The sequence below is a fragment of the Emydura macquarii genome, unplaced genomic scaffold (assembly GCF_026122565.2).
Source record: "Emydura macquarii macquarii isolate MOO-44397 ecotype Brisbane River unplaced genomic scaffold, CSIRO-AGI_Emac_v2 contig_431, whole genome shotgun sequence".
Classification (NCBI taxonomy): Eukaryota; Metazoa; Chordata; order Testudines; family Chelidae; genus Emydura; species Emydura macquarii.
Window position 1 is genome coordinate 12728492 of NW_027130568.1, and position 13395 is coordinate 12741886.

The 13395-nt window shown below is 43.3% G+C and overlaps 1 protein-coding gene across 2 annotated transcripts in view; it reads left to right on the forward strand.

Moving 5' to 3' along the window:
• The window catches only part of DCDC2 (doublecortin domain containing 2), a 110894-nt gene that overhangs the window by 6274 nt on the left and 91225 nt on the right, over window positions 1-13395 (forward strand). Inside the window, exons 1-2 of one of the 2 annotated variants that reach the window (XM_067537582.1) lie at window positions 5396-6039; window positions 12301-12352. In XM_067537582.1, the coding sequence (XP_067393683.1) occupies window positions 5747-6039; window positions 12301-12352 (345 nt within the window). In that variant the 5' untranslated portion in view covers window positions 5396-5746. Of the gene's footprint in view, window positions 1-5395; window positions 6040-12300; window positions 12353-13395 lie in introns of those variants that run through there. The other variant, XM_067537581.1, reaches the window with a different exon arrangement.

Genomic DNA, 13395 nt, shown 5'->3' on the forward strand with positions numbered 1-13395 from the left:
CCCTTGAGAGTCTGTGTTGCAATTCCAAGAGGCTTAGCACAGAACACACAATCCAGGGGAAAGAGGGAGAGGTGGCTTTTTCCCACCTTTGTGCCCTCCTAGTCCTGGGCTGTGCTGGGGCTGGCAAAACCCCTCGCAGCCATGAGGACCTGTCTAAGTTACAGCAGCTTCCCCACTCTGCCTGTGGGATGCAGCTCTGCCCAGAATCTCTGCAACACATCCATAACATGCCCCACCTGCCCACAGCTACTCCCATCATGCTTGGTATTCCAGGCTTCGTGAGGAGTCCTTGGAAGGCAGCCTTTTGGCTGGCTTCTGCAAAGTCTGTACTGGGAAATTGTCCTCCATCCAGGTGCCCTTTATGCTTCTCAGGCCCCTTTATCTGATGTTAGGAGGCTGGAGTAGATGAGGATCTAATCCTTTATGTCAGCTCTGTGCCAACTGGGTTAGCCACCTGCATAAGGAATATTTTTGGGGCTGTGTCTGCCTCTTTATTTTGCCAGTGCATTGTAAAAGGACATTGTGTGACTGTGAGAATTGGGCCTCAGGTCAACAGGGGTGACTGAATCTAGCACTGAATAGCTGATAAACAGGTTGACAGACTACATCTCACTGCTTGACTCTGGTCAGTATTAAGGTCATCACCATTTTGCCTTTTACACACAAAGTACTAATGTTTCTTACATAGGTTTTCATATCTGCATGAACTATCTGATTACTAGAGAGCATTGAATAGGAGGACAGTAATATTACTGTGCATTTGTCCCCTGTATAAATTAGATCAGAAGTTACAAACGAGTGGAGGAATATAACTTTTAACCAATAACAGTAGTATGTCTGACATCATTCAGCCTGAAATTACTCTCTTGTAATGGTTAACTGCCTTCCTTGGAGTTCACAGCAGGGGGTGATTTTTCCTTCATAAAAGTTAAGATAAAAAGCAAGAGAAAAATTCCTGTATGTTTTGATCATCATGTGTGTTGAAATCAGTTTGGAAAATGATGATGATGACATTGAACAATGTCCAGGTATGAAGGAACAGAGCACTTTTGATCTCACAACAATCAATGGGAAAAACAAGCAAATAAAAGAAATTAGATGAAATTTAATACATTTTCTGTTAATCTTCTGTCAGGCTTTACAGTTCCTGCTAGCCAGAGTATGGGGAAGGTCCAGTGGGGTCAAAGTCTTAACTGGCTTATAAAGTGTTTCACTCTGCGGTGCTCTGGATAAAGCAACACATACAGTGTTAAAAATGTAGTAGAAAATAATTCATTATGAGCACACTATTTTTTCAATTGTAACATTTTTGCTGTTTGTCATCAAAATGTGTCCAAATATATCAAAGCATTTATGTTCATTGAGTAAGCACATAAGACATTCAAAGTTTTGGGTATTTAAAAAAATGTGAGTAATCAAAGTATAAAAAGATTCTTAATATAAAACACCTTATAATCTGATTGGATAATGCAGAGATGTCAAAAAAGAATTTTAGCAAATTTTGCACACACCAAAAATAACTTTGGTCTAAAAACAAGAAAGGGAAATTTCATGCCAAAGAGTCATTTATTTATTAAAAGTTATAAGTAATTTAGGATGAATGTGCCACACTGCTGCTGTATTAAGGTTTGATATAACTAACACCAATTGAAGTCAATGGGAGTCTTTTTATTCTCTCTAATGGAAGCTGATTTGGGCTCTTACTACGTACATTGTATACATAATTGTTTTGTGTTGAATTATATGAATTATTTGACAAAAATACTCAAAATTAACTGGCCTGATTTTGAATCTTGTCTGCAAACCATGAATGGTTTGTGCTATGTTTGTTTGTCTCAATCCCTTTTATAGATTGTTTTTGCAATCCACAGACTTTAGCAGGCTATTCTTCATGGAGTGTTTTGAATTCATTCTTGGTTCAGAAGGACAGGCTAAATTGGGCAAGTCACATAATTTCTTCTGTGTTTCTGATTGGCTGATGTTATCCCAAAGCTCCAGCTCAGCAGAAGCCATTTTGATTCTTACAGGATCCCACTGACCTGGTGTTATTTCTGGGGTTTAGGGCAACTGTGTCCTAGTGCAGGACTAGAGTAGTAGGAAAGATTTACATTTAGGGAACACGAACTACCTAAAGTGAATTCACTTTACAGGAATGAGCTTACTCCTGCCTTACTTAATCATTGTAGGAGAGGACCTTAACTTTATGTTATCAACAGAACTTGCCCATTCAGGCAGTAGAAGGACCATAGAAGGCAAAAAAAGCAACAAAACTATATGTATAATTTAACTGCAAAGACTTAGATAAGCATATGGAGAGCTTCCGCCTACGAAACACGAGATTACATATATTGCTCATCTAGGTAACAAACCAACTCACACTCAGATTTTTAATCTGTATGTTCGGATAACTTGATCCCAACCTTACTGATATTTTGACTATGGCCCAGTCACGTTTTTTAATTCAAGTGAGGAACAAGCAACAAAAAGATAAAAAGATCCAGTTTTCATGTGAATGTTCTTAATAATTGAAGACAAGGAAAGGAAAAATCAGAAAAAATATGTTATATAAATACAGAATAGTTTTCAGTGTGTCAATTGCTTTTTACATGGACTGTCCATGTCATATGCAGAGAAACTGTCAGATGCCAGTAACAAACGAAAAGACAAATGTTGGCACCAAATAAATATAGCCCTAATTAAGAGCTCATGGATCAGAATCATTAAAAAATCCACCAAACCTCTGTTAGTCATTCATACCCCAGGACCGCCCCCGCCCGCCCCTGTACATTGATTTGTTGTGGCTTGCCCTTGCTTCTGTGCTGTGTCAATGGAATGGAATTTTTAGTGAATCTGGTCTTAGAGTCCAATAAAAGTCTGTTTTATTCTTGAGAGTAAGTAAACCAATCCCAATAAAAAAAGAGTTCAGGAAGAGTTGCCAAATGCAAAACGAAGGGACTGTTTTTTGGTTGTCTCTTGTTCCAGCGAAGTCTTTCCCCACTATATAGATTTTTAAAAGAGACAGCCAAGTCTCTTGGTTGAAGGGAATTTCCTTTGCCCCTTTTAAAGTCTAATAATAATGCTTAGCAATTACATGGCACTTTATATCTTTGAATCACTGTACAAACTCTAAGGCCTGACCCTGCAACCTTTATCTAGGAAAATAGTTCCATTAACTTAAACAGTGCAAATAAAGGCTGCAGGGCTGACCACTAACTAGTCTAGTGAATCCTCCCATTATTATTATTTTACCATAGCACCTAGTCTTGGACCAGGAACCCAAAGCAGTGAAGATCTGCTGAGGACAAAGCCCTTCTTTTGAAATGAAACCTTCCAGCAATATTTTATGTAACTGAACATCTCTTATTTTGAAGACATTGAAACTGACTCTGTGCAAATAATGTTAATTAAGGGACATAGCTCAAAACAGAGTAGGCATTTTAACATTATCTCCTTGTAGAACAAACAAGAGGAATCAATAAAGGCCTTTCTTATCAAACCTGTAACAGTAAGTAAAGAATAATAGCCTCAGTGAGAAAATAGTGCTGCTTCACCAGTTGCTGTATCTATCCACAGTTCTAATGCACTCAACACCTTTCCTTCTAGACACTGGAGAACAAATCCTGGCCCCGCTGAGGTCACTGGGAGTTTTGCTATTGACTTCAATGGAGGCAGGATTTCACCCCAGATACATGAGTAAATATTACATCACACCAGACTATTTGAAGGTAAATCGTCGGAATAAGTTTGAAGCACATTAATAAGGAAAATGCAGTCTGAGACTTCTCTTGTGCAATGTGTCTTGGGCATTTGAACTACTATTCACAGTGGCGGAAGTACTTCTAGTCCAATGAATTCCTCTAGTATGGATAACATTCAAAAAGAGGGATGGATGAGTGGATTGATAGAGATGGCCTTTGTGCAAATATGTGGAAAGGGTACAGGGAGCCTTCACCTCTCTCTTGTACACCTTGTATGTTGACAGGGGACAGTCACAGTGCCTGCTCCTGGGGAGTTTGTTATAGAGGAGAAAACATTATTTATTTAAATAAGAAGAAGATGATGAAGACAATAAACCCCGTACAGATCTGCTGTAATGCAGCATGGCTGTATTCTCTGTCACAGTCTCTGCCACTGGTTGCTGTCTGTGACATAGCCCATGAGAGTTCGTAGGAATTGTGGCCTTGCACGATGTCGTGCAAGAGGTGTGGTGACTTCAAACTTCTCCCTGACGTTCAGCCCTTCGAGTTCATCTCTTTCCCCTTCCCTCAGCCTCAGGTGCACACAAGCTGCCTCCCCCTCCCCTCACTTTGGGCTTTCACAAGCTTTCCTCCACTCCTTCAGGCTCACGCTGGTTCCTTCCCCCTCCCGGGGGCTGCAGCAGTGCTCTTTTCTGCACGGGATCAACGCTCCCCTGCTCTTGAGCTACCTGGGTCGCTATGGAAACCGGGGAAAATAACAACATTCTCCCCTGCCCTGGGGAGAAGCTCCTTGAGCAGCAGCAAGAACCAACTGCCACAGCTTGTGCTTCCTTCTCTCCCCAGTCTCGGGGGCCCCGGCGTGGAGCATGAGACGCCCACTCAGCAACAGTGCCCGGCGTGCGGCCGTGTGATGCGCCAGGTGGCTCAGAGCTGAGTGCGCCGGGGTGAGAGACAGGCATATACGCACACACGGAGTGAGAGAGAGTGGGGGCCTCCCCCCGGGCAGGTGCTGCTCCCATTCCTCACCCCCGGCCACTCCTGACTCAAGTTACCTTTGTCCCCTGTCTGCACTGGGGCTTCTCTTCCCTCTGCCAGGCTCTTGGCCTTTGAATGATGCACCAGTCGCTGCGACTCCCCGTTTGTCCCTGATCACATGGAGGGCTAAGGGGTCCATTCATCCTGCAGGTCTAGAAGGTGCTGCTTCCTTGTAATGATGTTGATGCAGAGATGGGCAAATAAAACTCACCAAATAACTTACTCAGTGAGTTTTCTGCAATTTTTCCCCCCCCAAAACATTTCCACTCTCCCCACTGCATAGTGTCAGGTGAATAATTCTGAAGTATTCACAAATTACATGCAATTTTTCCAAAATATAATATTTGTGTCCGAGCCCTCTCCCTTCCCCTTTCTCATTACTTGCCCAGCTCTGCTTTGGTTGGTATGTTTAGGCTTAGTCCGTCTGTTTTATTGCAGTCTGGCAGCCTTCCTCACTTGGCTGGGTTTTTCCCCCCCTCTTTTGACGTGGGGAGGGGCGGGAAGAGAAGAAGCAGGATAAAGTTTCCTGAGCAACAGAGTAAAACCACTTGTGAAAGAAGAGAGCTGCAAGGCACCTCAGCAACTGCGAAGCTAAGCTGTAAAGATCCTGGCAGGACTGTGGGTTCCTTATTATGCTCAGTCACTTTTTCTTCCCTTTACACCTGTATATATGGGTTTTTTTGCATGGTTTAGTGTAATCTGTGTTAGCCACCCCAGGGAGCAGCAAGAATTGGTTGCCTAGCAGAGGCTGCTCTTTAAAGGCTGAACAGACTTGTACTGGAAACCTTAGGGAGGCTCTAATCCCTCCCTGGTTGCTTCAGACAGGGATTTGCCTGTTGGAGGTGGTCCTTGGTGCAGGTATTGTGTGCGTGTGTGTACACAGTTCATGCATCAGAGGTATTTGACACTGTGTGTGAGAGAGGAACATTCTTGTTGAATAAACAGGTGCAGACGGTGCCTGGTGGGCAGCACTGACTGTCCGGCAGCAGCAACCACAGCAAGAGGAGGTGAACATGAGTAGCTCCAGCACAAAGCTGACGTGCCTGTCACAGCCGATGGTGAAGAGCGTGCTGGTGTATCGCAATGGGGACCCGTTCTTCCCCGGGCACCGGCTACTCATCCATGATAAGAAGGTGTCCAACTTCGAGGTCTTCCTGGAGGAGGTGACTGGTGGGGTGAAGGCACCTTTTGGGGCTGTGCATAGCATCTACACCCCCCGTGCCGGGCATCGCATCCGGCAGCTGGAGGAGCTCCAGAGCGGAGAGCAGTATGTGGCTGGTGGCAGGGAGGCCTTCAAGAAACTCAAGTGAGTGATGAATGAAAAAATAATTAGAAAACGTAATGAAACATTCACACCTAAACTATTATTATTTATTATTTGTTTTGCGGCAGCACCTTGGAGCCCCGGTCATGGACCAGGATCCCATTGTGCTAGGTGCTGTACAAACACAGAGCAGAAAGACAGTCCCTGCCCCCAAAGAGTTTAAGAGCTAAGTAAATGTGACAGAGAAAATTAACACAGTTTTGCGAGGTGTGGGTTGGGGTGTGTGTGGCGAGGATATAATTATCATTCTAGTATATCTGCTCAGCACTGTACAAAAAGAAAAGAAACAGTCCCTAACCCCAAGGGATACACTATCCTGGCAGCATAATGTATTTTTTTAACTGCATGGTAACTGCCTGCATTTGGGAGGAATATTTGGTGCTCAGTAGTATTTGGAGAAGCAGCTCTGGAAGAGCAGAGTACAGAGGTGTGGATGGTAAAGTTGGAAGAGCACTGTAGATTAGACTTCCCAGACAATTTTGGTTCTTGCTTCGTTTTTTAAATGTTTAAAATATTCTGTTCTATTCTGTTCATTCTAGGTAGGTACATGGTGCTCTTTATAACCATAGTACCTGTTATTTAAAAGAGGACAGTGTTCTTGCTCTTTCCCTGCCCTGCCACCACAAAGCAGGCTTAGTTAGGGTTGTTGTTGATTTTTTTTAACGGATGATTGTGAGAATATTGTGGGAAATATGGCGAAGTGGTGGGTTTTCCATTTAGCTCTGCATATGGTGAGGTTAGTGGTTGTGCTTATTTCTTCTGACAATGTGAGTTCCATTCTCTTAGGCCTTTTAACAGAGGTGACGCATAACAGCTGATAGTGTTGGGGCACAATTTAAAGCTTCTGGTGTGAATCCTGGCAGGTGAGGTGACGCATAGCGGAGTGGGGGTGGCATGCCATATGGCCTCATGAGCTCACGTTCACTCACTGTACCTTCTTCAGTGCAATGCAAAGCAGCTTCCCAGCACCTCCCAGCTCAGAGTCAGCTCCTGGTCCCGCCCAGCCTTTGGCTGCAGGATTCCAACCCCCGGGCTCTATTCCTGGCTCTGTGATGGACTCTGTGAGCTTGGACAAGGCAGCTGGGCCCAGTTCTCAGCCCCTGCACATTCACACATATGCCTGCACAGCTGCCTGAGGTTTAAAGCAAGGCCTCCCTCTCTCTATGATGGGGGGATCCCCACCTGACTCCCAGCAGCGCACTGCGGCCTGTAAAGCGCTATGAGACCCTCAGAGAGATGCTGCTGGAGCAGGGCAAGCTGATCACTGCTCTAGGGAGGTGCGCTCTGTGAGCCAGCTCGAAGAACATCCGTGCTGCACTGATAGCTCCCAGATTTCTGCCAGCCTGGGAGCACCTCTGAACGCTCTTCGCTCCTCGGTCAGTGCCCCTCCATCCCTCTCCCACCTTCTGCAGGTAGTTTGGGCTGTCTGGAGTGGGCTGAGCTCCCGCGCCCTGTCTGTGCCCCTCAGGGGCACGTGCAGGCAGGTGGCTGGCCTACTGGCTGCTGCTATCTGCAGAAGGGCAGGCGATGGCACCTCCAGCCCAGGATGGCATCGGTGCCACTGGCAGGGAAGGGGTTAAGGAAGGAGCCAGGGTGCATGAGACCCCTCTCCGCACTCTCCTCAGGCTGGGATTCGGTGTCACTCCTCCTGCTCCCTGCCAGATCCCAACCATCCCTGCAGGTTCCCAGGGATCCTGATGCACGATGGTTCCTTAACCCTTCCCTGCCTGTGTTGCAGCTGGGGGACAGGAGGCAGCTGGGTTATGTCAGTGGCCAGCAGCAGACTGGAGGCGTTCGCTGCCTTTCCGTGCTGTGGGGGCAGGAAGAGATGGGAGCTGCTTCCAGCTGCAGGGTGGTGGAGAGGAGAAGGGATAAGACATGCAAAGACATGGGCCAGGGGCAGCTTCTGGGCAAAGCAAAGGGAATGAGGGCAGCAGCCCTCACTAGATGTTCTGGTGTAAACCCTGGCAGAAATCTAGGGGGACACGTGACCCCATATGTCTGTCCCCCCTGTTGCCCCTGCCTTTTAACCTTCTGTTTCATTCAGTCCTTGCAATTTTTCCTTGTTCAAGTCATTAACCGCCCCCAACACACAACTCAGGAGAAGTGCTAACAGTTTCTCCTGGGGGGGGGGGGGGGTATGTTTAGATGTTCAGCTCCTCTGAGCCATACTCACTGCGGCCTTGATCCTGTGAGATGCTGAGTGCAGCTGAGTGCGCTCTTCACCTCACAGGAGTGTCCAGCTCATTGCAGGCTGAAGACCTATGACTAGGGATGTGCTTATGTCATGTTGGTCACGGAAATCGTGAATTTGAATAAAGTCAGTGAAATCTTGGAAATGGCTGTAAAGACACAGTTGATTCGGCCCCCAATCCGAACAGCGTTACACCCTGGCGCACAGGATTGCAGCGCCACACAGGTTTGACCCATCCACTCCATTCTCCCAATCCAAAGCAATGCTGAACTTGCAGAGGAGATTTATTGTGTCTTTTGATATCTCAAAATGTCCCTGTCAGGAGCTTAATTGCTTGTTGGGGTAGGTTGTTGTCAGCGGCTCACGCTACCTCTCAAAATGTATTTCATGATCCCAAAACATACTAAAAACAAATAGATGCTTGACACTAGCTTGCATGGTTAGTGTCTCCAATATCAGGCTTTATAGATTTTGTTTCTTATGGGAGAAGGTTCTTATTTTGGAAAGTAAAGAAAAATGTGGTTTTTATTACATAACACACAAACTGTACTCATATATACACTTTTTATGGTATGAGATGGTCTGTTGTATAAATATTTAAAATCAATAAAGAGAATGCTTTAAGAAGAAGTAATCTACAATGCCAATAAAAGGAGACTACAGTATTTTATATTGGGTTGGATAAAATGCTAGAGAAAATACTTTCAGGAACAATTTTGTGTTGGCAGGGAGGTCGACTAGATGACTTAACATCTTTTCCACCTCTACCTTTAGAGTGATTGCTGTTTCAATATTCATTTTGTTTATATAGTGCTATAATTTTACACAGTGCTTTACAAACACAGATAAGACACATTTCCTGCTCAAAGAGCTTACAATCTAAACAAGACAGAGCAAAATAAAAACAAGACAGGATACAGAACAGCAGTTAAGGATGTGAGAATTATTATTGAAGAGGAGAAGAGGGAAGGGATTGATTGAATGGGTGGGATTTAAGAAAGGACTTGAAAGGGTAGGCAAGAGAGAGAGAGAATATATGTCTCTCGGAGTGTTTCGGGCATGGGGGACAAAAGCGTCTATGATAAAGAGTCTGACTCTGGTTTTACTAAATGTAACACTGAAGTGGAGTTACTACTTATTAACATTGGTGTAACTGAGAACACATCAGGCCCAAAATGCACAGTCACAATAATACCATTGGTTTCTCATTAATACTTATGGGCTGTGATACTGAGTTAAGGTGAATTTTGGAAGGAAAACGTGGGAGGGAGATATGGGAATTTAATTGAACAGAGTGGAATGGTAGAATGTAAAAGAAAGTTCTTGTTTCACTTGAGCAGTCGTGGTCAGTTTTTTCATGGACAACCGGGACTGAGAAAGGAATTGTACTTTCAATCATTGCAGAATTACATATTTAAGGTTAAGTGGCTGTTTCCCCTTTTTAGAACTTGAACTTCAACCCCCAAGCCCTGTTTAGACCCCATAACTTACTACCATCTTCATGTCTGTCACTTCTGACCATATACATTCAAAGAAAAGAGCTGAATCCTCTTTTTTTAAATAGTGCAATACATATATATAGATTGGAATTTTCAAAGGCACTCAGCATTGGCCTCATCTTGCTCCTATTGAGGTCAATGGGAACTTTACGACTAACTTCACTGAGATCAGGATTAGGTCATTGCTGAGCACTTTTGAAAAATCCCACTCTACTGTAAAGCCTCTGTACAAGAAGAGGAAAAGTTTCCAATTACATAAAATAATGTTTCTGAACGTACCAGACATGACCCTCTACTGCCTTCCAGTTTGTGTAGTCATTTACAACTGTGCTAAGTGAGTGTAAGCTGTGTATGTACATATGTATGGAGCTTGTTCTTAGAGCTTGTCCGCACAGAGATTTAGTGAGTGGCAAGCTGGGGTGTAAAGCTATAGCGCTGTTACCTACCACGCACCAACGAGCTGTGTGGACCCAACTACTGCACACTAAAAGTTCCGTAGTGCGATAGCAGTCACCCGACTACTTAGTGCATGGCAGATTAGTACGCTGTGGATTCACTCAGCGGACAAGCCTCTAGTGCTTTAGCGGTTTTGTTCTAGGCTTTTGACACTTTTTCTTGGAAGGCATCTATTTGTTTTGAGACCTTTTGTCTTTTTTAATCTTCTAAGTTTAAGGCCTTTTTAATATTTTTATTTATTTACCTCAATAAGCCTTGGCATTTTTATATCTGTAGAAGCCTTAGCAATTTTTTACTGTGAGGTTTGGGTACTTTGCTTTGAAACTTTGGCCCTTATCCTGCAGAGTCTCTGCATTTTCATCTCTGGTGTTTTGGTGCTTTGCCTTGGTTGGTGTTTGAATGCATTGCCTGGAAGCCTTGTTGAATCTTGAGACTCCAGCACTCTGAAGACTTCAGCTCAATCTTCTAGAGCCTTAGTGCTTTGGCACCAGTACGTCCAGATTAATGGTGTTTTTTATTGCAGCATCCTTTTTATTCAGGAATCCTTAATTTGAAACTTTGAGTCTAAAAGCCTCTGTGATAAAGGGCCTGATTCTGTGGCAGATGCATCAGATCCCAGCTGCTGACCACAGAGCAATAATGCCCGTGGTAGATTATGCTTGCATCTTGGATTCCCAGAAGAAAGTGCTGATGGGAGATCTGTATCAGACTCTGTTTATCTACCAATACATTTATGACTGATTTCAAGAAAATCTGTTGGGGGGACCCTGTACTGTTCTCAGCTCGCCTACAGGTGCACCTGAAACTCCTGGCAGCAAGTGCCATTGGGTAGACCCTGCACAGAGTGCTGATTGCCTGCTGATGCATGTGTGGATTCCAGCTGAAAGTGCCAATGGGGAGGACTCAGTATCGAGCCCTGACCAGCTGCCAATGAATCTGATGCTCCTGGCAAAGGAGAGGCTGTGTTGAATTCCAGCCACCTGCCAGCTCATCTTTAACTTCTGGCAGGAAGTGCCAAAATGAAGCACTGTGTTGAGATACAATTGCCCGCTGCTGCATCCTGGGCTCCTGCACTGAGTTCCAGCCAAAATCTCTGTGCAGTCTCAGCTCCTGGTGCCTGGCACCCATGGAAGACCTATAGTTTTCTTAGTTTTTCATCGTATAGCTATGTGGGCAGAGTTAAGGTAGCTCAGGTGCTTTGTTTGAGGAATTCAACCCCAAGTTCCTAAGGTTGAGGTGGTTTTTTTAATTAATTTTCTTGAAAGGCAATATACAGTCAAACAACTAATGTGTGCTGCAGTCCAAACTTCACCTTCTGAAAGCTTTTTGTGTGGGAATATAGGTTTTTATGTATTGTAGTAATGTATGAACGGATGCACATTGTTCTTATGATGGAAAAGCTGTGAAGGGAAGCTGGTTCTGCCACATGACTGCAAGAGCCAATAGATAAAGTTTTCCAAAGGGACTTAGTCTGCTAAGTGACTTAAGTGCTTTTGAAAACGGGATTTTCCTTCCTAAATTAATTTAGGGGATTTTGAAAATTTTACCAAATATCTTTGGTTAGCCAAAGGAGAATGGAGGAATGTTTCAAATTCATTAGACAGCTATTACCAGAGACTGATCAGAAAGATTGAGTCCATTAGCAGGGGCCAGAGAGAGCACCCTGGCAGGAATCCTAGCACAACACTGATACATCTACTCTAGTTACTGGCTCTTATCACAGTAGTATCTGAGCCTCTTCCAAACAACTGGATTAGTGAGAGACTGTGCTTTTCTCCAGGGCTGTGCCCCTCACTCTAGCTGGTGACTTCTCCTCTGTCTTTAGTATCGGCCTCTAACTAGTAGGCATCTGGTAAACTTTTAATTAGAATCCTGAATTAGGGGTGCTTTATACTATTGTTGCATGGTTCCTTTTCAGTGCTGCAAGTGGTCGGTTTGTTTCAATGTAAAACTGGTTGTAATTATGTAAGTGAAAGCTCCCTATAGTTTATTTTACTCATGCTAATTTAATTAAATATAAGAAAAATATTTATATTGTTGAGATTAAATGCTGCTACTACAAGTAATCTATCCCATTCTTTTCTCTTCCCCCAGCTATTTGGACATAGGAGAAGCAAAGAAAAAGCCTGCGGAAGTCAATAATGAGGTAATATGACTCCACTATTAAAAAAAATCTAGCATTAATATTAGTGGCATCTCCACATTTTTTACTGAAAATTTCAGTTTGTGTTTTGATATCTCTTATGTTCAGAAATGATCAAAACCAAGTTATTCAACATTATGAAGATGTTATTGAGGTGACATTTAGCCCCACCCACACTTCCCGCATTTTAATTCAGACAGTGATGAACTGGTTCTCTTCCTCTCAGCTCTGACATCTGGCATGTCTAGTAATGAAGTGTCAGCATGAACATTTGATTGCTGTAATCATTAGGGCTGATTAGAAAATGAAGCTCTTTGCTTTAGAAAATTCTGATGAAAATGAAAAAAAAGGTTTTTGTTGAAAAATCAAAAATTTCCATTTTCTGGCTGAAAAGTTTGAGAAAAATATGTGAAATATTATGTGAAAGCAGACAGTTTATTTTAATTTAATGTAGTCAAAAACCCAACTGTCTAACCAAAGATATTTTGATGGAAAATTTTCAGCCAGCTCCAATCATAGCCTCCAAACTCACCTGTACTTTTAGAATAGAGATGGTTTGCTATCAAATAGAGCAGGATATTCAGACTTTATCACTTTCAATATTATGCAGAATCTAGTGGTATGAGAGTCCGCATCACTGGGATATAGAAATAACTATTTTTTATATTTCAGTGACATCTCTTTTTACAACTCCTGGCTGAGGAAAAGTATCAATCCCAAGAACTATCCTTTCAGAAATATAAAATACTCTTAGCAATGCAAATAGGAGTTCAGTGTATGTAACTTGGGGTAACAAACACTTAATAAAGGGGTGTCATCAAAATTGAACAATATTAGCACCCTGAAGACATTCGCCGTGATGCTGTAATACTCTTCATTATCTAAAGGATGTAGAATGTGACACATTCTGTCTGTTAAAAAACTACTTTAAGTGTTGTATGTGAAAATGTGTGGAAGTCTTTGATTTGATTTCATTCTTTTGGTCTCTTCTTGGTTTTGACCAAAAATTCCATCCTGGACCTGAGAAACCTTCCAGGCAAAAAGTT